General features: G+C 46.3%; 1 protein-coding gene across 2 annotated transcripts in view; it reads right to left on the bottom strand.

The window, feature by feature from the left end:
- The window catches only part of ODF2 (outer dense fiber of sperm tails 2), a 1,029,707-nt gene that overhangs the window by 290,928 nt on the left and 711,281 nt on the right, over positions 1 to 27,498 (bottom strand). For both annotated transcript variants that reach the window (XM_069609164.1, XM_069609165.1), the window contains 2 exons: positions 6,458 to 6,643; positions 6,185 to 6,294 (listed from right to left, as the gene is read on the bottom strand). In XM_069609164.1, the coding sequence (XP_069465265.1) occupies positions 6,185 to 6,294; positions 6,458 to 6,643 (296 nt within the window). The remainder of the gene's footprint in view (positions 1 to 6,184; positions 6,295 to 6,457; positions 6,644 to 27,498) is intronic.

Here is a 27,498-nt window from a genome sequence, read left to right as displayed (position 1 = left end):
GCGGAGGTTGCAGAGCTGGCTCTGGAGCCGGAGGAGGCAGCTGCACCGGGGCCTGGGGGCCCGATGGAGGCGTCTGTGGTGCTGCTAACATGGCGGGAATGACTTCCCTGGTGGCATCTTTGATAACCACCATCTGGAGTGACTTCATGAGGCCGAGGAACTTCTCGAACAGCACCTCCTCACTGGCCAAAGACGTGGCAGGGAGTGCCGACAGGATAGCGGGGAGCGGCTGCGAACCCTGTCCATATAGACGTCAAGGAAAGCCGTCCTGAGCAACTGAGGGGGAGACTGTAGGCCACGTACATGGTTGAGGCCAAGCTCCCCTTGACAGTCATTCTTCGCCGAATTCCTGGAATGGCGTTGGACGGGTGCCTCTTTCTGACGCCGCGACCATTTTGTCGAGCTGCCAGCCACGTGCCAGCGACGTGGTGCTCAGCACGCTGGGCCAAGACTCTTGCGTGTGGATCATGTGGCCTACCCTGCTCCTGGGGCCTAGACCCGGTAGGTGTGACACCCTCGACCCGGGGGTCAGTAGAGCTGCGTTTAGGCGCCCCCTCAGACGTATTGCCGGTATTAGGGCATAGCCCCTCAGACGTATTGCCGGTACTAGGGCGCAGCCTCTTGGCCATGGTTCTGGTAAAAGGGCAGAGCCCTTGACCCAAAGGCCGGGAGCTGAAGCAGCCTCGGTGCACGTGCCGGTCGAAGGACCTGACCGGTCCTTCTGCGCATGAGAGTCCCTGGAAAGGAGTCTCCCTTGTGGGGTGCGAAAGAGAATATCGGCTCTACTTTGGGTCTGGTTCGAAGCTTCACGAAGTTCTTGAGATCCACTGGAGGAGACCTCTGGAAGAGCACCCTCCACCTGGCTAGTCTGTTCTTCAGCGCCTTCGAGAACAGCGAGTCACACGCCGAACATGATTGCCAACCGTGGTCTGGGCCAATGCAACATAGGCAGAGGGCATGGGGGTCTGAAGTTGGGAAGAGCCCGTTGCAAGATGGACACCTGCTGAACACTGTAGAAGTCGACATGCGCCAGGGAGGAGCGTGACGCCGGAGGACCAAGTACCTGAATGATAGAAAAGATAGAAAATACAAAGAGAATAAGTATCTGCCCGTGGAATTACATGGCCGAAGCCAAACCCAGGAGCACTGGTGAATTCGGCCCGTTCCCTTTAATGCGGAAAAGGGGACTGGGGTGGGGCTCCGGAGGGCGGAGTCAGGGCAGCACATTCTCCCTGGGCTGCACCCCTGCATGTTTCTAAATTTAAAAGGGAAGGTTTTTCTCTGGTGGAAAGGTTTCCGTCTCCCGTCCCTTGGAAGGGACGCCCATACAGTATGGAGGAAAGGGGACGAGACGTAAGAGTAAGTGTGAAAGATTGATATAGAAAGCTGGGGCATGGAAAAGACCACCTGAAAGTGAACTTTATGAACAGATGCAGTGTGGAAAGTGTGAAAGATTGATAAAGACCACCTGAAAGAAGGCCAAAGTCAGGAGAGGTGTGTGACAAGCTGTGGCAAAGCCAAGGGTCTAACTAGGAGAAGCCATAGGGGTCTAAGCCTGCGTATAAAGCCAAGGGGCCAACAAAGAGGAGCCAAGTGAATGCGACTCTGAAGACAGGGCAGGAACAGAGGAACCTGTGTGGGCTGTAGAGCCTAGGGATCCTGATTGCACAGCCTGTGAGGGTTAGATCGCACGGTCTGACAACTGCACCTAGCCCATTGAGCCCTGAATTATGAGAATCAAAGCCACTGTGAAATTAACCAAGAAGGAACACTGCAAGCCCATTGGTGAGGCAATCTAGAAGGAGGGTCAGGCTGACTGAGTTCTGTTATATTTGTTTTGAAAAGACAGAAAGGAATACAAGTGGCTGAATTAAAGACTTGGGGAAGGGAACCCTGAGACTTAAGGAACTGCAACCATTGCCTTTAGAGCGAAGTCTCAAGACCCTTTTCCTTTTAACTTTGTCGATTGAAACTTGGGGAAGGGAACCCCGAGAAGTGTTGAGGAACTGTGTTACTTAGAAAGATTCTCTTGGTCCTCAACAAAGTCTTGTACCAGAGACGCCAGGGGAAGGGAGTCATTACCCCTGGCCTTGTGTTGAACTGTGCTAAAAGCATTGCAGGAGAAGGGAGGCATTGTCTTGGTCCTGAACAGAGTCTTGTGCCGGAGACGCCAGGGGAAGGGAGTCATTACCCCTGGCCTTGTGTTGAACTGTGCTAAAAGCATTCCAAGAGAAGGGAGGCATTCTCTTGGTCCTGAACTGAGTCTTCTACCGGAGACGACATGCCCCTGGTTCTATTGAAGAGTATAAGGAGCTGCACTAGGAGAAGGGAGTCATTCCCTCTGGTAACTGATTTGAGAGGACAATCTTTTGGACATTATCCCAGTAGGAGAAGGGTGCCATTCTCCTTGAAGTATGGACTTTGTTAGTTTACCTTTTAATTATATAGTGTGAGGGGTAGGAGTTGGTTTTGACACAGGATGGTGGAATTTACTTTGATGGGCAATCTGACAAATCCTTTTAGTATTCGTTTTGAGGCAGTGAAACCTCTCTTAGAAGTTAGGGATAATAATGACCTTTTTCACACAGAAATAAAAACGTCTAACCAAAACAGCGCCACATTTGTGTCAGCTTCCTTCTTCAAAACCCTAACGGTTCCCAACGTAGAGATGTCAGTTCCTACCTATGAAAAATGCAAGGGCCTTTTATGGGAGTCCCATTTGCCAATAAATATGGGAAAACCATCACTTTTGCAAAAAGGGGATAAACACTTCTAGATTTGTGATTTCTTTAAAAGTTCAATTGTAGGCTTTTAAGCCAATTAGTAACCCAATTGAGGTTCTCTGACAAAGGTGTCTCCATCAGGGATGTTTGGCACTAGAAAGTTCAATGTCAAAGATTCCTTGACATAAGAGTCTCCTTGTTTATGTCAGGGGTCTGACCTTGAACTACGACTCCCACGATCCCCAACGACTGAAAATGCTGGCTGGAGGTGATGGCAGTTGTAGTCAAACACCTGGAGAGCCAATGGCTGTAGATCACAAGTCTATGGAAATCGTGGACGTTGTGTCGTCAGCACATATCCTTTTCCCTTCCTCCTTTGGTATAATAGTCTTCAGTGCTCGACAACACTGATATGGCTCCTTGCACTCAATGGAGATCTCACACAGACCTACAGATGAGAGTCTACCATATTTGAGAAATCTCATGTTCATGCCACTTCCGGATCAGGCTGGTAAAAAGCATGAAGACCATCTATTTGTGCATGCTTTCTCTTGGAATGCATGCCTTGGCATGGAGTTTGCAGATATGCCTATCCGTTGTCTAGGGTCAAGCGACCAATGGGTCAAAAAGCACCCAAACAGCTTAACATGACATGCTTACTAGCCAGTTTGTTTAGTTTAGGGAGTTAAATCATGAATCTCAAGAGAAAGGCGATCAGACTCCCGACGTACATTTGCCCCCTCCATGGTGCAGCTGAAAAGTTGGTTATTCAGTCTTGTCATTGTTAGAGCGCAGGAGGCTGCTTGGAACCACAAGCCGAGGCAATTAGATCTACCAGTAGACTTTCTGGAGGTGTAAAGGCTGTGCCTTTTCAGATGGCCTTGACAGAGCTGGCAGCATAATTAAAATCTTATACATTCGCCGTTAGGCCCAGAAGGAATATCATCTTGTGCACTGTTGTAACTAGCGTGGACAGGGAATTTGCACGAGTCTCCCACATGTGTGAATTACGGCCTGCCACTGAAAAACCACGGGGACAAAACACTTTTGAACAATTATTTTCCTATACATCTTCCTTGCTATGGAATGGTTTTCAAAAAAATAAAGTAGAGTAAAAGAACAACAAATAAATTGGCTGTTTGTGGCCCCTTCAGTAGGAGATTAATGTATGTGAAACCATAATTTTCAGCGAGTCCTAGTTAATTGGTTGCTTTACTGCACTTGTTAAGCATGCTTTTGAGAGATTACTGCTGGTCGTAGTTGATTACCAAACTTTTAAGCGATTTAACAATGTCACAGGTGTGTTCATTGCTGGAGAAAACGTATTAAAGACTGAATTGCTGACAGTGGCACATCAAGACATGAGTTTAAGTCTGATTTGGGAGCCGAAAGAAAAAAAGTAGAATTCTGTTCAAAAGAAAAAAATAAATGTGCATTGCATACTAGAGTCTCAACAACTTGTTCTCACATTCTTTTCCAAATACATTCTGGCTTTTAGGATCCCCTCTCAAAGCAACCCAACAACCTGTGCTGTTCCCTGTAAAGCATCCCATGGTAGCGATCAAATAGCTAAAACAGATGTTCTCGATAACGTGATCCCTGGAACACTGAACAAATACCAAAAATAATACATATTTAACATGTATGTTTCATAGAGCTCAAGTAGTACTCCCGTCATTGTGGCAATCCTGTTAGTAAGGTGTTTTGATTGTATGACTGATTCTGGCACATGTTTTTAACAGATGCCTGTGGTGCTACCAAATAGAACCGTACCACTCCCTCTTTAACTAGGACTACTTCAGTAGTTTGCCAAGCGTAGGCCCACCCACTCTCGCCCTTTATGTACAAACTAAACTACACCAACTCAGCTGAAAATGTGGTGATTTAAAGCCATGTAGACTTCAATATAGAGGGGAGAGAAGACCCAATTGACTCATCAACTGGTTAGGACAAACACATGCATAACATTATCAAATGTGAAGGAGCCTTATAGGCAGGCGCATCAGAAAAACCAGAGCCGGATAGAGCGAGGAGAAACACACGTGTACAGGCGCGTTCTAAATGACTTATCATTTCAAGGGAGAGAGTGTGAAAGACAGAGAACCCCTGCCCAGCCACCCTACTCACACACACAGTTTTCCAAGGCACAGCCCTTTGACAGAAGTAGGATGGGAAAGCGTGGCCAGAGTTACACTCTGAGCAACTTCCTTAAAATCTAAAGAGAGCAGGGAGTAAACATCTGTGCAGGACCCAGGTAAGGACAGGAACTGGCAGAGCATGTACGCAATACCACACACAGCACTGCAGGACATTCGTGGTTCCACACCTCTGCATCAGCTGCCAGACGACCTTCTGCGTCCAAGGCCACCACAAGTGTCACCAAATATGGGGGCATTTCCTACACAGTAATGTGGAGCAACGCCTGCATTCTGCTCCAAGGAACCCCGCCTGTCACACAAAGTCATGAAGACCTACCAGCACAAAGCCAGATCCCAGATACAGGGCTTTCAGGGAGTGACCATTTTTCTGGGATATTCTGGGGTGCCCTCTCCCCCTGTAATCTTGCCCAGGCCACGAGCATGTGGTAGTGGGCACATCTCATGCACAGTTATTGGGCGGCAAGGGCACTGGCTTGTCCTAGGTCTGCATGTTACCCTGCCCAGATACGGACAGCAGATATCAGACACTCCTTAATAGGCTTTCATTTCTATACCTTCAAGTCAGGAAACCGCCTGAATCGAATGCCCCCATTTAAATGTATGTGCCTGTGTCTACAGCTACAAGCCTTCCCCCCTGCTATCATGACCACCACTGCACACTCAGATTAAAATCTGACCCAAACCAAAATCACCCCCACCCAGCTCTTGGGTATTAAGGCTTAATACTGCCCCCTCCTCTGTCCCTTGCACCCAAGTTCTCCCCTCCCCATGGAACATGAACTTCTTCCTAGATCTAAGGCTCACCCCAAATATGACACTGAGCCTTCGGACGAAGGCTCCATACTCTAGTCCCATTAAGGAGTCTGTGCTCCAACAGCATTCAGGATGCAAACTCCACAACACCTAATGCGACACCTCTCCACCGGCATTCAAGGTGGCACTCACTGTGCCCTGTAAGGCTTTGCTCCCCTCCTGAAATGACATTGTCCCTAAACGTCACCTCTCATTCCTGCTAGGACTTCTGCTTGGAATGAAATGCTTTCCCCCATCTAGTCACCTCCTCTAGGGTCTGAAGCCCCATACTACCGTGACCGCCCCTGGGATTAGAGCCCCACACTTTCCGACACTATCAACTCTGACCTCCCGAAACTAAGGTTCTAATCACCTTCATTATGGAACATCCCCACCACCTCCAAACCTACAGCTGGACCCTTACAATATTGTCTGCACCTAACTGCAAAGCACAATCTACCGCCCACTCCCCAGCCCTTTGATCACACGCCCTATTGCAAGGTTCCTTACCAGCTGAGTGTTGTGATCTCCTCTTCCAGCTGGGTTTTCTCGCATTGAAGTTGTGTGACTTTGGCACGCCAATTTTCAACACAGGCCAAGGCTTCCTCTAATTGAGCATCCTGCAGCCATGAAAAACAAACCAGAAAAAGAGCACATGAGCAAGCAAGCAGCAGCCAAGATCACAGGCCATGAAACAGGGGGAGAAGCACTTCCCTTCCTCTAGGGGGGCTGTCACGCAAGCAGACAAGAAGGGGGATGAATGGTGTGGAAGACACAGGTTACCTTTCCCTGTAGCTCGCATTGCAGTTGTTGCAAGGATTGCTCACAACGATCTGCTCTCTGTTTCTGCATACGGGTGGCCTTCTTCAGATCTTCCTTGTCGCGATCAGCCCGACACTGCATTTCCTGCATTTCTTTCAACACCTTACAGAGCTCGTCCTTGTGCTGGGCTTCATTCTTTTCCAGCTCCTGTGAAGCAGAAAAGGTGGAGATATTAGTAGCACTGAGGTGATTGCGTCCAAAAGACTAGGGCAGTTTGCATGTTCTACAGTAGGACAAGAAAAGCCAGTCACTCAATGAAGTCTTCATCTCTCCAATTGGGTTGTCATGCCATTCCATGATACAAGGCTCATGCTCTAGTACTCCGACAGAGCATGGACATGCACAGAAGTCTTAAAGTATCAGGGCTCGCCACCGGTAAACCTGTGGAAGGGCATGCAGGAGCTCTGCGAATCAGGGCTCACCACCCCCACACCTGCAGAAGAGCCTACAGTGTGAATCAGGGCTCACCATCCCCAGACTTGTGGAAGAGCCTACAGGAGCTCTGCGAATCAGGGCTCACCACCCCCAGACTTGTGGAAGAGCCTACAGGAGCTCTGCGAATCAGGGCTCACCACCCCCAGACTTGTGGAAGAACCTACAGGAGCTCTGCGAATCAGGGCTCACCACCCCCAGACTTGTGGAAGAGCCTACAGTACAAACCAGGGTTCTCCACCCCCAGACTTGTCGAAGAGCCTACGGGAGCTCTGCAAATCAGGGCTCACCACCCCCAGACTTGTGGAAGAGCCTACAGTGCAAACCAGGGATCATCACCCCCAGACTTGTGGAAGAGCCTACAGTGCAAACCAGTGCTCACCACCCCCAGACTTGTGGAAGAGCCTACAGTGCAAACCAGGACTCTCCACCCCCCAGCCTTGTCGAAGAGCCTACGGGAGCTCTGGGAATCAAGGCTCACCACCCTCAGGCCTGTGGAAATCCCTACAGGAGATCTGCAGATTCAGACTTGGGAGGACACAACAGCTGATTTTAGTGGGCCATTTTGGCAAACCCTTGAGTGAATTTGTTATAATTGGGAGATACTTAATTCCTCAGATTCTTACCCAGGTTTCTGTATGGCTGCTGTGACTATGGGCTGCTAAGGGCCTAGGTCGCCCATCATGGCTGGACTCCGGCTACTTTATCCTTGTTTTCTTTCAAGGCAACCAGAATCCCTTCATGGGTTCTTCCTTCCTCTCCCAGCATTCCTCCTGGCTGGCTGGAATGGCTGTACCATCTTGTGACCATTTCCTGGCCATTGCCGTGGCCAGGCCTGCCCCAAATTGACAGTATGTACAAATGGCTATGAACTATTGCGCACAGTCTCTGCATCCTACTCCCGGTATAGTCCCTGGACTCCCATCACAGTCGTTGGGCTCCCTCATCCCACTCCTACCCAGTCCCTGTGCTCTCCCCACCCAATCACAGTCCCTGGGCTCTCCCCACCCTGCTCCCACCACTATCCCAGTGCTCCTGCCCATCCTTCTCCCACCCCAGTCCCTGGGCTCCCCCCACTCCGTTCCCAACACAGTCCGAGGGCCAGTGGGAGCTGGTGAATTTTTTAAGTGGAGGGGCATAAGTATTTCCCTGTAGTAGTCAGCCAAAGACATGCAGAAACGTTAACAACACCCCTCAAGACACAGGGATACCCGAAAAAGCAGTTGGACCATACGAAGAAACGGGCGAGATTCACAAACCGGGACAACTTACTACAACCCGATGAGGACCCGAGCACCAAAACTAGTGATGTCATCACACATGGAACTCACACCTTCAGAGTAAAGAAAATCATACAGAAATACTGGACGCTCGTCAAACTTAATCTACCAGAAGAATCCATACCACGGTTTGCGTACAAACGGGTAAAAAACATCCGGGAGTCCTTAATACACTCCCTACATCGACAGGACACCACGAACATCGGCCTCGGGAACCTGCGTCCAGTCAAAGGACACTTGTGGAAGTTGCGTGGCATCTGAGTTTACGGTAAAAATTCAATAATTCTAGATAGGGACTAGACAATGGCTACTAAGATCTCAAGAATTGCAAAACTAACCAAGCAATCTACTTCATACAATGTCCATGTGGATTAAGATGCATAGGACAAATTATGTGCACAGTCAACACACGAATATCCGAGCATCGATAAAAAATCTGATGTAAGAATCTCACAGCACCTCTTGTTAATCATTACTTGGAAGCAAATCACACACCAAATGATATTCTATGGTGGGTGATAGAAAAAGTAAAAGGAGGACCGAAAACCCAGAGAAGTCTGCTCGAGAAGGAATCCCGGTGAATACATCGGCTGGATACCTACAAGCATGGTTTGAATGAGATTTTTCAGCCGGTCACACATTGAAGTGACACTCCCACAGTGACTGGTGTTCCCTATCGTGACATCGAACCCCCGACCCCCAAAAAACTCAGACTACTACGTACACACTTGGGAGGACAGCACAAGCAGCACCAGTTCCTACAAATCACAGACAACCTGAATAGATCACCTCGGGATTACGCTAGAGGCGCCTGACAAGTTGCCTTGCCCCTGTCTTTTGATACGCATGATGGCAGTTGTAAGCATGTGAATGTATATTATATGTACAACACCCTTGGAGGAGCTCCATTAACTGTCCAATTGGAACAATATATGTGCTGAACACCAACAAGGTTCCAATCTGCACACGCACTTGAGGGACAGCTAGTGGTGGGCAATGCACAGCAAGACAGAGACCAGGCTCAAACTGGGCACAACATCACACTTTGCCCACACACGATGGCACGAAAATGCAGGTAAGTGACGTACTACCTGTTAGAATGCGATTTGCAACCTCGGCACCCCCCACGCCCAGGAGGCAGCTCGGGGTGATCCTGCCGGTGGAAGTGAATGATTTCATGCTGGCCGCTGGCTTTCATCCAAGTCCCACGCAATCATACATTGTTGATCGTAATGGAGAAGGGACACGCAGTGTGGTTCCAGCCTCGCCATGGGAACGGGCCATCCTGAAACAGCGCCGTAAGGCCTGCTTTCCAGGACAACACACACAACGGATGGCACTGCACAGAACCGCACATTTTAACTACCAGCCAGTGCTGGCGGCTCAAGCACACCTTGCACAGACCCCAGCAGGTGTGTCCCACTAATGCCACAGCACCTGCGGCACCCCTGGATTCGTCCCCATATGAAGGGACACATACACCAGGTGCTGACAACCATTTAGCCGTGACACATGTTCAGTCATATCACGTGAAGACATGATATAATCTTAGGCGCATGGCGCTCTCCCGAAGGCCAGATGGCAGTCAAATTGCTTTTTTGTAGAAATTACTTGGATGGGGATTATTCAGAAGCACACCGCTGTAGTGTTTTCTTTGTGTATATAAAACACGTAACGCGTGGTATTATATATATATCTGTTTGGGTTTTATTGGAGGAGCCCCCAGGAGGCCAACTTCTTTCACAGCAACATCTTTGTGTATGGCCTCATCAACATTCTGGAACCATACACGAAGATGTTGTCATAGATACATTGCACGTGCATGTGATTGTGCGTACAGAACTATGTACTTACTATCTATAATAACATCCGCACAACCGCATACTGAATATCCCAGTTAGATGGACAGAACGACCCTTTAAAGCACGCCAACTACAACAGGTACATTCGGCCTCATTAAGGTACTATCTCACACATAGATAGGCAGGGCTCCCCCAACAGAGGCCGTGTATGACGAAATTCCCCTGGGTAGCCCAGACCAAGGGTACACCCGATCCCTGGAAACATGCAAGCGCTATAAAATGCAAGAAAGACAGCCAATAGATCTTTTCTCGAAAACGGATCACTAGAGCAAGACCGGCTAAATTGTAAAGGCAGTCCATCCTTCCGTTTGATCCACCATACAGGAGCACAGGAAGACAGAAGGGGCACTTTCTACCCAAACCAAATACCTCACAGCAGATAGGCACACCATTCGTATAAACAAGGTGGTACGATTTTTCAAGCACCACTAGTCACCGCAGCCCCCAGAGCTGCAGTGCCTCTCCACTGTCCGCCTGTGTCCACGGAATCATATTCAGCACCGGTGGGTAAGTCAACCACCGGTAGCCAGAGGTTCATGAACTGCCTTGAGTGCTTAGGACTTTCAGGCACACAATGGTGCATAGTTCCACTCTCTACAGGGTCTTGAACTAGGAGCCCTGATGAAGGCGGCACAGAATGTCCACAGAGCGCCAAAACGTGATCAGCATGGGGACAAGGCGGTCTGGAGTGCATAGCTCCTGAACCACCAACTAGACAAGTTCCCCATTTCTCACGTTGGCTAAAGTAAGACCCGCACAACTCTTTCTGCACTAACACAGGCAGACTACAGGACTAGTTCAGGGAGGAATTGCCAGAGCATTTCAGTGCTGGACTGCCCATGCAAGACTGATATGCAAATGGATATTTCCCATCTGTGAAAGGCACAGTGAGCAAAAAGCAGATGGCTGCATACTCTCATCTCAGAACAGGTTATCATGCCATGTTCTTTCTGGAGAGGAGCGCCAGCTACCTTTTTTGGAAGACTACAGGAATAATTAACATTTCTGATAACCTTCTTTGAACCAACAAAGACAGAATATAGGTTTTCACAATATCTCCTATCCAACTTATAGGACTTTAGGATCAACAGCATGTGGCAAACATTAAGGCTATAGGCCCCCAGCACCAGAATACATGGGGCTGGAGGTTAGGAGATAATTGGACAGTTTCAAGCACAAGCTTAAAAGAGCCTCTTCCAAACAAGGGAAGGTATTGAAAGAAGAATACAGCCCCTTGTTTTCTTTTTCCTACATTTGTCTGCACCAGTGGATTATGTATTGTGTGTATTCTTATGGATCAATTTAATGTATATTTCTTGTTTTACTTTATGCAAACTCAATTTTCCCAACACAATTCGTGTAATTCATCACCTGTTTATGTATTTTCATTGGTTTTCAAGGTCACAAAATGGATGTTCTTATGACACCCCGAAAGCAAATATTAAAATCATGTTCGACCTTTAATTCGAGTTTTGGACAATTGCTATGTCATACCTCTTATTATTTTTATATACTATTTTCTTAATTCTTTAATTTTTGGAGTACATATACGTGGGTACATCTGGGATCTATAACTCAGAAGACAAATCACAAAGAACAGGACAGCCACATCTGAAGGGTCTGTCCCGAAAGAATATTCCTTTGAGAAAGTACAGAGGTACACCTTAATTCTGATGTCAGTCAAAATGGGCCACTTTTTGGACAATGCAGGCCAGTTTTACGAGTTACTTCACTATGCAGCTAGTAGTTTTGTCCAATGTTGCTGAATAAATATTCTTTAAATAAATATAAATATAACAACCAGCTTACATTAAAAAAAATGGTGTGTACTATTCAAACAGTGTCACTAAAGGAATGAATTTCCATTTGCAACTGCGGGCCACTTTTTCATTGGCACCTGAGACAGTTTTTTTTTAAAGCTTTTGTTTATTGATTTTACATAGATGTCACATAAGGGATAACATTACAACTTAAAACAGTCCCATCCCCCTCCCCCCTCCCTCCCATCTGATCGGATGAAATCATAATGTCTCGGGTTCCTATTATGCATTGAAGATGTCTGATATTTTGATGTTGTGGGGGCACCATTGATTCATAAAGTCTGATTGGAGATATTGCAAGGTCCCTTCCCATTCTTTCGCGAATATGTCTCCAGTTCCTTGGATTTTGTGGGTGATTTTCTCCATTGATATATGGGACCATACTTTCTGTAGCCATGTGTATGTCAATGGGGTATGCTTATTTTTCCAATTTTGTGCTATGGTGGTCCATGCAGCTATAAGTAATCCCATAAAGCTTCTCCATTGTGTTTTACTGTATAGTCTTGCTGTCTCATCTCTGATTCCGCAGAGCCACACCTCTTGCCCCATCTGCCCTACATCCGGGAATATTTTGCCCATTTCGTTTTTCACTTCTTCCCAAAAGGGTTTTATGCCCTTGCAGTCCCACCATATGTGTCTCCATGTTCCTACTTCATCACATCTTCTCCAGCAGAGGTTTGGCGTGTTTGGGTACATCGAGTGGAGCCTCTCTGGGGTATAATGCCATTGTGTCATAATCTTGACCCACATCTCCCTGGTTTGTGCCGATCGGGTCATTCTGGGGATCTGCTTATAGGTCTGCCCCTTGACTATCCGTTGGTTCCACCCCTAACGTTCTGCCCCATTTTATTCTGTATGTCCATTTAATGTCTTCCCCTTGTGAGTTAATGAATTTGTAAAGAGTTGAGACCCACTTTCTCTCCCCCGTGTTGGAGATGATGTATGACTCGAACCCTGTGAGGTCCCTGGTTGCTGCCTCAGTGATTATCGGGGAGTTTAGCCAGTGTTTTAGCTGTTCGTATCTATATCTATCGCTTTTGGGGATATTTCTGCCTACGAAGCAGGATTCTAGGGAGATGATTTCCTTGTCTGCGAACATTTCGCCTATTTTAGTAATGCCCACCTTCTCCCAGCTGTCATATGCCCCTAGTTCCATCCCCGGTGGAAATTGCGGATTCCTGCATATGGGTGTAAAGGGTCCAAGCGCCGTGGACATTATGCCTTTTCGTGTTTGGGCGTCCCATGCATCTAACGTGGATTTCATGATTTCGCTTATTCCTAAATGTGCATGTCTGTGTTGCCTCTGTTTCCAGAGGAGTTCTACCAGTGGGGTCCTTGCTACTGCTCTGTCTAGTTTGGCCCATATCTGCTGCGGGTTCTCCCCTACCCACTCCCTCAGGACTTTTAGCTGGGCTGCCTGATAGAATTTTTTAAAATGGGGGAGTGCCATCCCTCCTTCTTTAGTTGGTGCTGTGAGGACCCTCCTGGCCACTCTAGGCGATTTTCCTTTCCATACAAAGGACGACACCAGTTTTGTTAGCGATTTAAAGAATGAGTCTGGGATACCCACCGGGAGAGCCTGAAAATAATACAGTACCCTTGGGAGGATGGTCATCTTGACCGACTGTATCCTACCCCACCAGGATATCTGTAGGGGGTTCCATCTACCAAGTTCCCTTTGGGTGTTAATGAGAAGCAGCGGGTAGTTTTCCCCATAGAATTGTTCTATTCTATGAGGTACTATTATCCCCAAATATTTTATACCTTTTAGTGCGATCTTAAGGTCCAGTAGTTTTGCTTCCCTTTCTATATTTGCTCTGTCCCCTGCCAGGATTAGTATCTCTGATTTATTCCTATTAATTTTCAGGCCTGAAATGGCCCCGTAATTTTCTAATTCATTCACTGCCGCTGATAGCGTGGATTCTGGGTTTTCTAGGGTTATTAGCATATCGTCCGCATAGGCGATCACTTTGTGTTGTTGACCTGCCATTTCTATCCCTTTAATGTGTGTTGATTCCCGTATTTTAATTAGGAGGGGTTCTAAAAACAGAGCGTACAGCAGAGGTGAGAGGGGGCATCCCTGTTTCGTTCCTCTCGATATCCTCACCGTGTTCGTAAGCTCACCATTAATGACTATTCTACTGGATGGGGAATTGTAGTTCGCTCTAATGCTTGCAATATACCGTTCCCCAAACCCCATGCGCTCCAGAATTTTGAACAGAATTGACCACTCCACCCTGTCGAAGGCCTTTTCGGCGTCTACCAATAGTAGTGCCGCTGAGGTGTGATTTATGCCTATGTTTTCCACTAAATGAGCTAGCCTCCTTGTGTTGTCGTGTGTTTGCCTGCCGGGAATAAAGCCTGATTGATCCTCACTAATTAGTTTTGGGAGAAGTGGGGATAGCCTTGTTGCCAGGATCTTTGCATATATTTTTGCATCTAAATTTATCAGTGAGATTGGTCTATATGATGCTGGGTTTATTGGATCTTTCCCTTGTTTGTGAAATAGCAGTACCTTTGCTTCATTCATAGTAGGGGCCACGTTACCACTGTCTTTAAAGGAGTTCAGGAGCTTCGTCAGGATCGGGGTCAATAAATCTGCATATTTTTTATAGAATGAGGCTGTATACCCATCCGGGCCTGGGGCTTTGTTGTTTGGGAGTCCCTTTATGGCTTTACTGACTTCTTCTTCTCTGATAGGTGTCTCTAGTGTCTGCTTGTCCTCTTCTGATATTTTCGGGAGCTTTATGGCCTCTAAATATGAGTCTTGGGTTTTTGCGTCGTGGTATTCGGTGGAGTAGAGAGTTTGGTAGTATTGCCTCAGTGCTTCCCCCATGTCTTGTGTGCGAGTTTGGAGGTCTCCATTCGTGTCATATATGGCTTTAATCGTTGTTTCTTTCCGTTTTGTCCTTAGTTGTCTTGCCAGTAGTCGGTCTGCTTTGTTTGCTCTTATGTAGTATCGTTGTTTCAAATAGAGTAGGTTCCTCTCTGCGCTTTTCATGCGGAGCATCTCTAATTGGCCCTGTGTGTGTTTCAGAGACTTTTTTAATATCTTAGTGGGGTGTATCAGAAGTTTCTCTTGGATATCTTCAATTGTTTTTTCTAGTTCTTTTTCCCACTGAAACCTTTGTTTATCTCTAGTGATTTTTAATGCAATCATTTTCCCCCTCAACACTGCTTTAAACGCGTCCCAAACTGCAATCATCGCTACTTCCCCGGTGTCATTTTGTATGAAATATTCCTTTATCATTTCCCTAATGGACTCCCCTGTTATTGGGTCCTGGATCAGTTCCTGCGGAAGTTTCCACCTCCAGAGCCCATTCTTCCTCCCCGGGAGAGTCACATCTAGCCATAGCGGGGCGTGGTCCGAGAGGGCTATTGTACCCTTATCAAGCCCCTGAATCTTTCCCAGTAGTCCCACCGAGACCCAGAAATAGTCAATTCTAGACATCGTGTTGTGGACATTTGAGAAGTAGGTATACCCCCTCTGTTCACCCTTCAGTTCCCTCCAGACATCGTTTAGGGCCATCTGGTCCATTTGTTGTCTCAGACGCTTTGATGGTGCCCCCTGTCCTTGTGCGCTCCCTGTACTCCTATCTACCTGTGGATTCCACGCCAAGTTGAGATCTCCCCCTATAATCACTTCCCCTTTAGCATAGTTTTCCAATTTCGATAGTACATCTCTGAGAAAGCCATCCTGTCCTTGATTGGGTGCATATATTGAGGCGAGCGTTATGTTGAGTCCTTCAATAACCACATTGGCGAAGGCGTATCTCCCTTCTTTATCTATGCTTGTATCCAGTAGATTAGTGTCCATACCTTCTTTCACCGCGATGAGGACCCCGGCTTTCCTTTCAGTTGCCGTTGCTAGAGCCCAGATTTTGTATCCTTTTATCCGCATTTTCTGCTTATCCCTTGTTCTGATATGGGTTTCCTGGAGAAGTAGTATATCTGCCTTCCCCCTTTTAAACTGTTTCTCCAGTTTCGCTCTTTTTGTGGGGTGATTCATGCCCCGTATATTATAGGTCACAACACGTATCATCCCCATTGTGTTATATTTGTTCGCCGTTGCGTCGGGTCCCCTTCTGTTCTTGTATCATTACTTTGATTCCTCTGATCCCTTCCCCTCCCTTGAACTTCCCCACCCCCCCCCAACTTTGAACATTAAACCAACCAGACTGTCCCCCGAGTAGGGCGAGGGTTCCTATTGACGCTAGGGCGTTGCGCCCGTCGCTCCCTGCCCTCCTTACCCTCGGGGGGTATGTTATGGGGAATCCTAAACCCCACTGACCCATTGGTCTTCGCCGAGTTCCAAGCCGTCGGTTCTTACCCCGACCGCCATTTGTGTATTGTCCGTTTCGTTACGCTCTCTTCCCTCACCCCGACAGGGTACTTTTCTCTGGGATTCCCTCCCAGTATTTGTCTTTCTTTGCGTGCTTGTTTCCCATCCCATTGGTTTTCTCGTCCGATCTCTCCTGTTTGAGGTCTCCCCCCGTTCCCCTTCTTCCTGGAGGCCCATTGTGCTAAGGCCTTCCTCCACCGTGGTCACCCTTCTTTGTTTCCCCTCCCATGTAAAGAGTATCCGAAATGGGAAGGTCCATTTGTAGCGGATATGTTTTTCTATCAAAACTTTCACTAGTGGAGACATTGCTCTCCTTTTTTGGAGGGTTATTAGAGCGAGGTCTTGATACAATTGGATGTCTTGTCCGTTCATTTTATTATGTTCCAGTTCCCTGGCTCTTCTGAGAATCTGTTCCTTCTGTGGGTAGGAGGAGAGAGCCACCAGGACATTGCGTGGTCTTTCCCCTGGGGCCCCTGATCTTTTTGGTCCCACCCGGTGGACTCTGTCGATTCCGATTTCATCCGTGTTTTGGGTCCCCAGTATGTCTCTGAACACTTCCTTTACCGCCTCTTTCAGGTCTTTGTCTAGCACTGATTCCGCCATGTTCTTGATTCGGATGTTGGAACGTCTAGAGCGGTTCTCCAAGTCCTCACATTGTATTTCTAAGTTGTGAGTGAGAGTCACCAAATGTTCTTGCGTTTCACTTGTTTGTCTCGTATCTTCTTCTAGACTTTGCACCGTTTTTTCCACTGTATCCGTCCTTTCTTCTAGGTTATCTATATCGATTCTCATGTCTTGTACCGCTTGTTTCAATTCATTCTTCATAGTTGTAAATTGTTCTTGCACTGTAGACATGAATTTTTCTTGCAAGTCCATGAGCCAGGTTTGCATGTCCTCCCTGGTCAGTGGCTGTAGCTGTTGGGATTGTGACTCTGGCTCCCCCATGGGTTCTCCCTGGGTTCTTCCCTTCGGTTGCGATGACCCCTCTGTTGACCACATTTGCAAGATGTCCGCACCTTGTTTCGTTGATTGGGGTGTCTGTTGGATGGGGTTCCCCTTTACTTTTGCTCTAGACATGGTGGAGTGGACTGTGAGTCTGTTTAAGGGGTTGTTGCGCCTTCGTGTAGCTCTCCTGAGGACCCTACTTCCACTCCCTTCCGTTGTAAATTTCCTGTGGGCAGGGGGGTTCTTGCTTTAGGGAGACGTGCAATTTGGGTTCCTGCTCCTTCCCTGGTCGTTTCTCGGTGCCTTGATGTTGGTAGCAGTTGCGTGTTACCTCGCCCCCTGGCTAGTGGGGGAAGAGGTTTCTCCGGCCTGCGTAGGGGGGGGGGTCAGGTTCCTGCATAGTGTCTTCCTTTAAGCCTAGGGGGGGATCCCCAGCCCATTGATGCCGCGGTTCTTTTTTGCTGGGGAACTCGTTCATATATATACATATATTCTTCTTTTTCTTTCTTTCTTTTTTTTTCCCCCCTTTAATGTCCCTCAGTGTTTATCCCGTGTCTCCTCTGGGTCCCCCCCTCCGGGGCGATTGTGTGTTGGCGGGCGTTTCAAGGCGTTTCACCCTCCCCCCCCCGGATGGCTCACCTTTCTTACGCTGTGTTTCAGGGCGGCCCCCGCCTCTCCTCTCCAGCGGTCCGCCCTGATCGCGCTGTTGCTCTCTCGGCGCCGCCGTTCCTCTTCGGCCGCAGCAGCCGCGTCTCCCTTCTCCTCTGTATTCCTCGTTAGATAGTGCGGCGCCTGGGAAGGGGGGGGCGGATCCTCCGAGTCCCTGTTCCTGCTCCCGTCGTCTCTCGATCTCCCTATGCCGTGTAGTGTGGTTCTCTGCGGCGCAGGGGAGACTCCCTCGGCCCCGATGGGGGAGGGGCCGGTCCGCCCCGTTCCTCGGTTCTCGTATGCGGCTCTATCTGCCGCGGCGCTGTTTCCTCGCCGGGGGGGGGGGGGGTGGCGGGGGGGGGGGATTTTCCGCAGTCAGGGGGGGGGGGGGGTGTGAGGCGGTCCGTCACGGCTTCGGTCATGCAATTTTTTGGCGGCCCGGGCGGAGCGCGGACTAGCTGCGACTCCTCACCCCGGCGGCCATCTTGGACTCCCCACCTGAGACAGTTTTATGGTCCAGTCGGCCCCATGTGAGCCGCCCGTACCCAATATATTTGAAGACCCGTGCCTTACGGCTAGAATGTATAGGGTTTGCCACCAGGTAGAAGCCTTCCATTGAGCTTTGGGAGTTGCAGGGTCTCAACTAGCGGCTTTACTGTTTTTGTACTCGCACTATTTTACTGTGGGTTCTGTTCTGCTTACTTGAATGTATAGTTGGCTTAATGTGCAATACTATTGTATTGCTACTTGACCTTTCTGGGGGTTCCACCGGTAGGTGTGAGTTGCGTGGCGACTGCGGGCCGGTGCAGAGCAGCCTGGATACATCTCGTACACAGTAAACTGCGTTGTGGGGTGCGCACGTTCCAAGAAGTACTTTTGAGCCTCCTGGGAAAAGCTCAGAGGAAGAGCTCTTTATTCCAAGGAAGACTTGGCTGGAGCGCCTTTGGGGCCCCTTAGCCTGTGGAGCTTGGAATGCTCGGTTTTGTTTCTGCTTTGAAGGGGGACTGGGAGCTGTGGAGCCCTTGAAGGCTACTGGGGATCTGTTTTGATTGCCAAGTTGTCCATTGGATTGTGGTATCTCATTGCCGTGGGGGTGTCTGCCGGCCTTCGTGCCTTTGAGCCTCTTTGCCACTGTTTAACTACAATAAGCGGCCTTGTGATCGCAGAACATTCCTTCTTGTGGACGCTCGTGCTAAAGTGGAATTGGAGTCTCTCCGGAAACTCGCAAAGGAAGCAACAGTGACTGTCGTCAGGAGTCCTTCAATTCTATTTAAGGCGTAACTTTGATTGTGTCCTGTTGTTTATTGAGCTTTGAATTTGATTGGTGTGGGGGTGACTGCGGGCCTGAGCCTCCTTGCCACTATTTTTCCACAAAAAGCGGTCTTTTCACAGCATTATTACGTTGGCATGCTCCTCCTAAAGTGAAGTTGGGAGGTTTCGAAACGTTGGCTATTTGAGTTCTGAATGTGATCGGTGTGGGGGTGACTGTGGTCCTAGTGCCTTTGAGCCTCCATTCCATTGTTCATTTATAATAAGGGGACTTGTGATTACTTAACATCAGCCCTCTAGGACGCTACTGTCAAAGTGGAGTTGCAGTCTTTGTAAACTTGCAAAGTAACCAACAGTGATTTGCGACTTGGTTCTGATTTATGGGGAATGAAAGCTCCTTTGTAGAGGGGGTTTCTTGTTTACTGTATATTTAAGTTGTTGCTCTTTATGTTTTTTTGTAAAGAGGTACTTGTGATTTTTACACGATTGTCACCCATTGCATAAGACTGTGTTTTTTGAAGGTATTCAATTGAGGGGATATCACTTTACTCTTGGGTGGCGCAAGTGAAGGGGACTCTGTGCCTCTACCGACCTCCAGCGGGTATCTTTTGCCAATATTGACTGCAAGCTCCTTCTTTGTGGTCTGAACGGTGGATGAGTTTGAAAAGGTGCGCTTTTGGTTTGATCTCCCTTTTGATTGGGAGGGTGATTATCTGGTAGAGTGTTGTGGGAGAACCAATTGGTGACGTGGAAAAATGGTTAATGGACTCTGAAGTGGTCGCAAACTTTGTGAGCCTTCAGCAGGGTTAAAGTTAGACTTGCAGCTGGGGATTATGGAAGTACCAACCACGGTGTGCCTAAATGGGCTTGAGGTGAGCAGTGAAGTGGGCACCTCCGTATGTGAGGAAATACAGCCCACTTTCTGCTCTCATCAATCCAATATATCAGGGGGCATTGAAATGTGTAGTAACCCGGAAATACCGGTGAGTGCGATTGCTGAGGGGCCGTGTGACTCAAGCCTCTGTTCAAAACATTTAAATTGAAAGAAAGGAATATATCTGACCAAATGGAAGGTAATGTGGTACCAAACTTTGTAGTAATATCTGATGACGAAATGAACAAACGTGCAGATATCTTAAAGAAAATGGGAATAGAGACGTTTAAGAACAAACTTAATTATGTCTCTATGATTGCTCCCGCTATAGAGGCTGAGTTAGGGAAACGCATGCGGTTTTCCCTCGCCCCTTTTAACCCGGTAAATCAAAGGGGCCGTGGTATTGAAAATGTACAGCTTTTCAGTAAGCCCCAGGAGGCCACGGTCAGATTGAGTTAGTGTAGTGCTCCTATGAGGGACCATAAGGTTTACTATTCTACGGGGGAATTTTGCAATTGGAAATCTAGTTCCCCGACCAACAGGGTAATTTAAAACCGATGGCAGCTTTAATGCTTTCAGACCATGAAATTAGTATATCAATCCATCATTCCGAGATGAGCGCCCCCGAAGTTTGTGATACAGGTGGACAGTCTCCACTAGACTCCTCAGTAATGGGTACTGAGTTTCCGGTAGCTACAATGCTCTCGGGTCCTGATATAGGTACCTCAAACCATCATTATGAGGGGAGTGCCCGGAGGTTCGTGCATCCTTTAGACACCTCGGAAATGGGCACTGACTTTCCAGTGCTGACACAATTCTTAAACTTAATGGACAGAGGGAACGAGCAAAAGCATTCTGAAATTGGTGCTTTGAAGGGCTCTCTTGTTGAAATTCTATGCAAAATACACAGTGGCTGCCTTAACAGCTGGCAAAAACAATCCTAAGGTGTGCACAGCTGATAGGGCTGTCCAAACACCCACCGACTACAGGATGGTGGGGAGTCCTATTAAGTCCATCGCTGAATTTGCAGCAGTAAATATGAGTCAAGAGGAACCTAATTGGGCAGCATCAGTGAGGGAACTCGCACAGTTTTCTACTTCCAATTCATTGGTGATTCAGAACATCTTACAGGACATTATGGTGATTCCGCAAGACAATCAGGTTAACCACAATTTATGCGGTGAGGGGCTGGGTAATTTTTATGAGGTTCCCTACACTGAACCGATTGATAGTCCTTCCGCATTAATTAACCTGATAGATTTGGAAGATGGCCTCCATGCTAAGCATAATCACATTCCTTCTGTGCCAGTATGTATGGAAAACACAGACACTCCGGTTGTTGTGTTGTCTCGAAAACAAAAATAAATGGCTGCAAGGGCATTAAAACGAGGGGCCAGAAAATAATTAGTGAGTGTAAATGCAAAAACATCCAAGAATGAATTCTTGAAGAAAAATTATAATCATGGCTCATATATTAAGGATATCTGTAACCTATCCAATGAGGATGGGGTTATCTATTTGCAACAGCTTAATACCGAGTCCAAAGTCTTACTGAATATTGAGCATGTAAATGTTGTTCCAATACTAAAATCCGTTAAGGGGAAAAAGCAAACCAAAAAAAAAAAAAATCCCAGAACAAGCTGTCATACTGGAGTCTAGTCCTTATGAGAATGACGGGATGCTCAGGGAGGGGTCATTTATATATAACCAACAAAAACAATCTGACTCATTAAAATTTTACCCCGTACTAGAGACGAAAAAAGCATCAAACAGAATGAAGGTTTAGGTGGAATAATGCCTTCAAATTCACCGAAGCAGGATACAAAAAAATTCAGCTGCGAAATCTGGCTCCATAGCGATGTCTGCTCCTAAAGAGAAAAGAGTTGAGTCAAAATCTAATTCAGTTGAATCTAATGTTGCTAGTACGCATCTTGAGAATGCAAGTAACGTACCGGTAAAAGCAGGGACTGTTTCTGGAGCGCAGGCGTTGGCCTGTGCTGCCCGCGATGGAATTTTAAAAGCAGCATCTAACTCCACTGCAAATACCTTTGAAATTAATCTAGAAGCGGGACAAAGTGAGTTTGAGCTGGCCCTTTCCCCAGAAATGCCATAGATTATGGGGTGGGAATCTAAGGTTTTATGTAATGGGAAATCCAGTCTACACCGATCTGCCATGCTGAGATCATTTCAAGCCATTCCTTCCCTAAGAACAATTAGATGGGATGATATAGACTGGGTCCGGCTATCGTCCCAAAATCGGCACCGGAGGATTTGCGGATACCACTCATATATCATTAAACTGATTTGGGAACAAAGGGAGGACCTTGAGATGATAGGTTTTACTCTGTGTATATTTCCATCTGAAGCGACAGCCTTTGTGAAAACTCCTCCTATAAAGATTGAGGTGCCAGGTGCTCCACTTAGGGGGCATGTTCGCCCCCAATTTAGTGAAGACTTGCTTAAGCAATTTATGATCTTTACGACCGCAGTTACAGGGATTGCGGGATCTACTCCATCTATCCCCAATCATCCCAATACTCTGAATCAGAATCCCTAGAATGACCAGGTGGGGGTGACCTTTATGTCATGGAACTTGTGTGGCCTTAGACATTTTTTGTCATGGGCCACCCACCACGATGCTGCATCACGACCAGGAGTTATTCTGATTCAGGAAACTATGCATTTAACGCGGTTTGTAGTAGAGGGTTATGACATTTATTATCAGGTGGCGAAACAAGGGTCTACTGGGGCGCCCTTCTGGCGGCCTTGCAATACTGATTGACAAAGCCTGTAGAATTGTATCTAATCTAATATTTGCTTACTCAACACTCCTTGTTGTAGAACTCCATTTCCCAGGGGCTATTAAGGAGGCCATTTTGGTTGTATGTTTATACTGACATAGATTGGCATGCTCTATCTTGGATATGTGTGATCAGTTGAATCAGATCTTTGAAGAAGTGGTCTCTAGAAATCCGGGCTTAAGGGTCCTTTTTGGTGTGGACTTCAATTCCACCTGTTTAAACCTATGACGACCAGGAGGTGCCTCTTTCCGAGGCCCTGCCAGCCTTTCTGTACTTAATGGGAAAAAGTGGGTTGAGTATTTTATGTCTTGGGACTTCAAGCTTAATAGGCCAACACGGGACACTTATGGGTATACTTGGTGCAGAGGCTCTGCCTGCTCAATGATTGACTATTTCTTTGCATCAACCAGTCTGCTCTAATTAGTGGAGGAAATGTCTATTAGTGAGTGTGGGCCAAGTGATAATTTGGCCTTGAAATTAAATATCTCGAGACTTGTATATAAATCTGACTGCCTTAGCCCTTTTGGATACAGACCGCCCACGTATATCTGTTAGATGGGGCTTTAAAACATGCTTGACCCTAACTCAATGAATCAGAGAGGACCCTATGCTTTGTTATACACAGTCTAATTCAGGCTCTGCGTCTAGTATAGCAGATTGCCGGAATGGAGGCGCATTCAGGAACATTTGAAATGGTTGGTACTAAATCATCATGAAGGGGCCTCTAAGCACCGACCTTGCTTTAATTAGCATATTTACACTCTTAGGAAAGAAAAGAGAAGGCAGCCAAGGCATTTGCGCCTCGCCAACTGTGACTGGTCCGTATATAAGTGTCTTAAACGCAATATTTCCCAGTCGTATCATAACAAGGTGAAGGCGCTTATACGAACTCCCATCTTTTGATATACCATCTCCTTGCAAATGACACTAGACAGGTGTGAGCGATTACTGGAGCTGCCACACCACTTCAAGAAGCTGCTATATCGGCCACTACACATGGGTGACTTACATAAAATACAAATATGCGCTGCCAAGCGGCTTTGAATCTATTGAGCATAGAAAACTTGAATCGCTGATTTTGAAATGCTCCCCATGGTCCTGTGAAGATATTGATTGTGCAATTGCTAAGATTAAAGGTTCCAGGCCACCAGGGCCAATGGTATACCGCCTCGTCTGATCAATGTAGATCCAGAGTTACGGGCCTATATTTTAGAAAGCAAATTTGATTAAATTTACTTTTCAAGAAAAATCCTGCCTTCTTGGTGCTCGGCGATCATCGTACCCATATACAAGAAACGAAAGGTTGATCATCCAAATAACTTTAGGCCCATCGCTCTGATGGATGCTGCGGCTAAAACCTTTACTCTTGATTTTAGAGTCAATTCAGGTACATATATCCCACTTAAAGTTGTTGCCACGTTTTCAAGTAGGTTTTAGAAAACATATTGGCTGTCCTTTAAACAAGTCTATTCTGGCCCATTTATATGAATTTACGAAACATTCCAGAACGGGCCCCACCTATATGGCAGCCCTTGATCTTATGGCTGGCTGCCTTTGATACGGTCATTAGAGATGTGCTGTGGGAGAAGATTATTAACTTGGGTTTTCCTTTAGACTTAGTTGCTATTATTGCACTCTTACATCCAAACACCACCTATCAAATAAGGTTGTCAAAGAATGGGGCTGTAACCGACCCGATTCCTACTGAAATTGGACTCAAACAGGGCTGCAATCTTGCTGCAGTCCTGTTCAATCTCTATTTAGCAGACTTGGATGCTGACTGGAGTGAGAATGTCATATTCCCTGTTAAATTGGGTCGGTTGGCGTTAAATTGGATTGGTTTTGCCGATGACTTGATGTTTTTGGACCGTACCCCATTTGGTCTTCAGAATAAATTAAATGTGTTTTTCAGTTTTGCACTAAAATATAATCTTCAAATCAACCCAACTAAATCCTTTATTATTTCATTTGCAGATGGCAAGAGGAAAATTGCTAGATTCAACTGGTGTTTGAATGGATTATGTATCCCTCAGATGCCTTCAATCCGCTCTCTGGGCTACAGACTTGCAAATACCTATTCTGTATCTATGTGGAAAGATCTCCTTAATGATAAAGTGAAGTCGCTCACTTCCCAGATGAAGATCATCTTTAATAAGTATGGTCAGTTTTCAGTATTGCCCTGTATACAAAATGATCTCTTAAAAGTAGAACCCATGGTGCTTTATGCACCTCTTGATATCGGTCTCTTGGAGATGGAGGGTTTCCTTGACATGATACAGGGTAGAATGTGGCAGCAGGTATTTGGTCTAGCGCTTTCGATTCCGAATGTGCTCATATGCCATGAACTAGGGATATTACCCTTGTCAGTAAAATAGCACTGGTGCATGCTCAACACCTATGCTAAAATGGCTGCTCCTCCTAAACAATCCTTATATGAAGATTTTGCACTCATGTTAATGGATGGATCTGTGCCATCAATTGTGAAATTCAAAAATAAAATAAAAAGAAATGTTAGCGGCAGCACTGATAAGTAAGGGAGTGCTTATTGCTGGGCTTCCTTCCTGTAAGAGTAAATTCCAGATGCATCATTGGTGTATGATGTTAGACCAAATTGGTAAGAGTCAGGCATTTTATGAATATGCAAAATTTTGCCGAAAATGGGGCGAGAGGGCTAGTTATCTGGAGTTGTTCCCGTGTAATCAGTCGCGCAAAATGTATATGCACTACAAGCTCAGCCAATTGTTGACAAACAAAAGGATTCAATATTGGAATTTTGATGTGGGGAATACAATACCTGGAAGATTGCGGTTTTGTGCACAAACGTCTGTACTTGAATCCCTAAAGCGCTTGACCATATATTGTGAGTTCTTTGAATTATTTAGATCTAGGATATTTGGATGCTATTTATCTTTGTCATCTTGGTCGAGCAGAGAAAGCTTATGGGAAAGTTTTATGTGGGGCTATAACCAAAAGTTAGTGCTTAGATTAATTAAATTATGAAATGTTATTGAAGAGAATTGGTCTCAAAAGAAAATGACAATGGTTGCCGGAGCGAGCTGAAATTTTACAGGAAAAAACAAAAAATGTACTTAGAAAAATGTTTATTTTATGGAAGGATAAATTGTTCTAGATATTGTGATGTTGTAAGTTGATATATGATGAAACGGATTGAGGTAAATGATCTTGGGCATTTATTATTCTATGATGAAATGTTAAATTGATGACTTCGTTTTGATGATACTTGGTATTATTTTAGGTAGGGCGTGCTTTATGGAAGTATATCATTGGAAGTGAAATTGTTCTTTTTTGGTTTATATTTATTGTTAAATGATTAGTTTTTGTAAAGGTTTGTATAACCAAATACAATAAAAAAATAACCATTTTGAAAACTATATTTTTAAAATTACCTTTGTAATGTAATTACTTGGGTTATCAGTTGGGACTAACTGTATGAACCTCCTATCAGTCTTCCGCCTACTCTACAGTGAAGCCAAGAATGCATTGCCAATGCGACCCGTAGGCTCGATTTTTCACTGGCCTCTGTTTGGGGGGATGAGGGCTAGTGATGAGAACAGCTCCACAAAATCCAGCATCCCTGTAGAGGGGTCTCCCGCTCTTTCTATGAACAGGCTTGTGTCCTCAATCCTTCAACGGAGGAACACTGCGTCAGAATCTTAGAGGTATCATCACTACAGTGCTCAGATTTTGGAAGCAGACTGCAGTTTAGGGTGTCCCTAAAGGTCCAGGTTCTCCACGCCTGGACCAACCTTATTTATTTATTTTTATAATGTGCCTAATACCATACCCGAGTTCGGTTTCTAAGCGCAGATCCGGGATTCAAACATCTGTTGGTCTGCATGGTCATGCTTCCAAGACCAGCGTGTTGCCCCTTAGTTTATTCTTCCTCAGAAGTAGGAACTGGATCAGGTTTTGGCAACTCCAGGAACTTCGAGGAGCAGACAGACTGCGGAGACAACTTCTTCCTCGTCCCTTTGTGTTTCTAATTTACCTTTGGTCTAACCATCACCAAAGGGGTAACCCTTTTGGACAAGACCTGGTTAAGATAGACCTAGAGGGGATCTTAAGTGCTAGGCACAAGGCGTAGCTCTTCTAGGTTGTACTTGTTATACCATCTTTAAAAAAAAATAAACTGTTTAGTAACTTTTTCATTTGTAAAAAGAGGAATTCGGAGAGCTTGATATTTGAGTTTCTCAATGGGTCTGTTTGCCAAGATCGAGGATGCTTTGGAGGAACTGGGCAATTGTGTAGATGTATTTGTTATTTTGCCCGTTCAGAATCTGGTTTCATTTGTTGCGATGAGAGTTTGAAGGCGGCCCCAAAACGTTCTCGTTGGTTTGAGAGTAGCACGCATTTCATCACGAGGTGGTACAAGGTTTCTGGTATGCCCTGGTCTTTGCAGAAACAACAATGTTGTGCCGTGAAGGGTATCACTCTAGCGATGGCCAGGTTGGATCTTGTTGGTATGGTGTTTAGTTGTACTTTCATGAATGTTGTTCTGATGTTTTTGTCCAGGAAGATTGTCAGATATTTAGGTAATTCATGTATTGCTCGGATATCTGTAGCACAGTTGAGTTTCTGTTGGTAGGTGTTTTTGAGTTGGATCGTCTTCATCCAGTCATTACCCATAAGTTTGATTTTGGCGTGTTGAGGGCAGATAGTTAGTTCCTCTGATATGTCTTCCTTGACCATTTCTTGTTGGAGTTTGTGT

This window comes from Ambystoma mexicanum, chromosome 8, assembly GCF_040938575.1.
Source record: "Ambystoma mexicanum isolate Mex_15411 chromosome 8, UKY_AmexF1_1, whole genome shotgun sequence".
Taxonomy (NCBI): Eukaryota; Metazoa; Chordata; class Amphibia; order Caudata; family Ambystomatidae; genus Ambystoma; species Ambystoma mexicanum.
The sequence above is the reverse complement of the archived record's forward strand: the minus strand, read 5'-3'. Positions and strand labels throughout refer to the sequence as shown.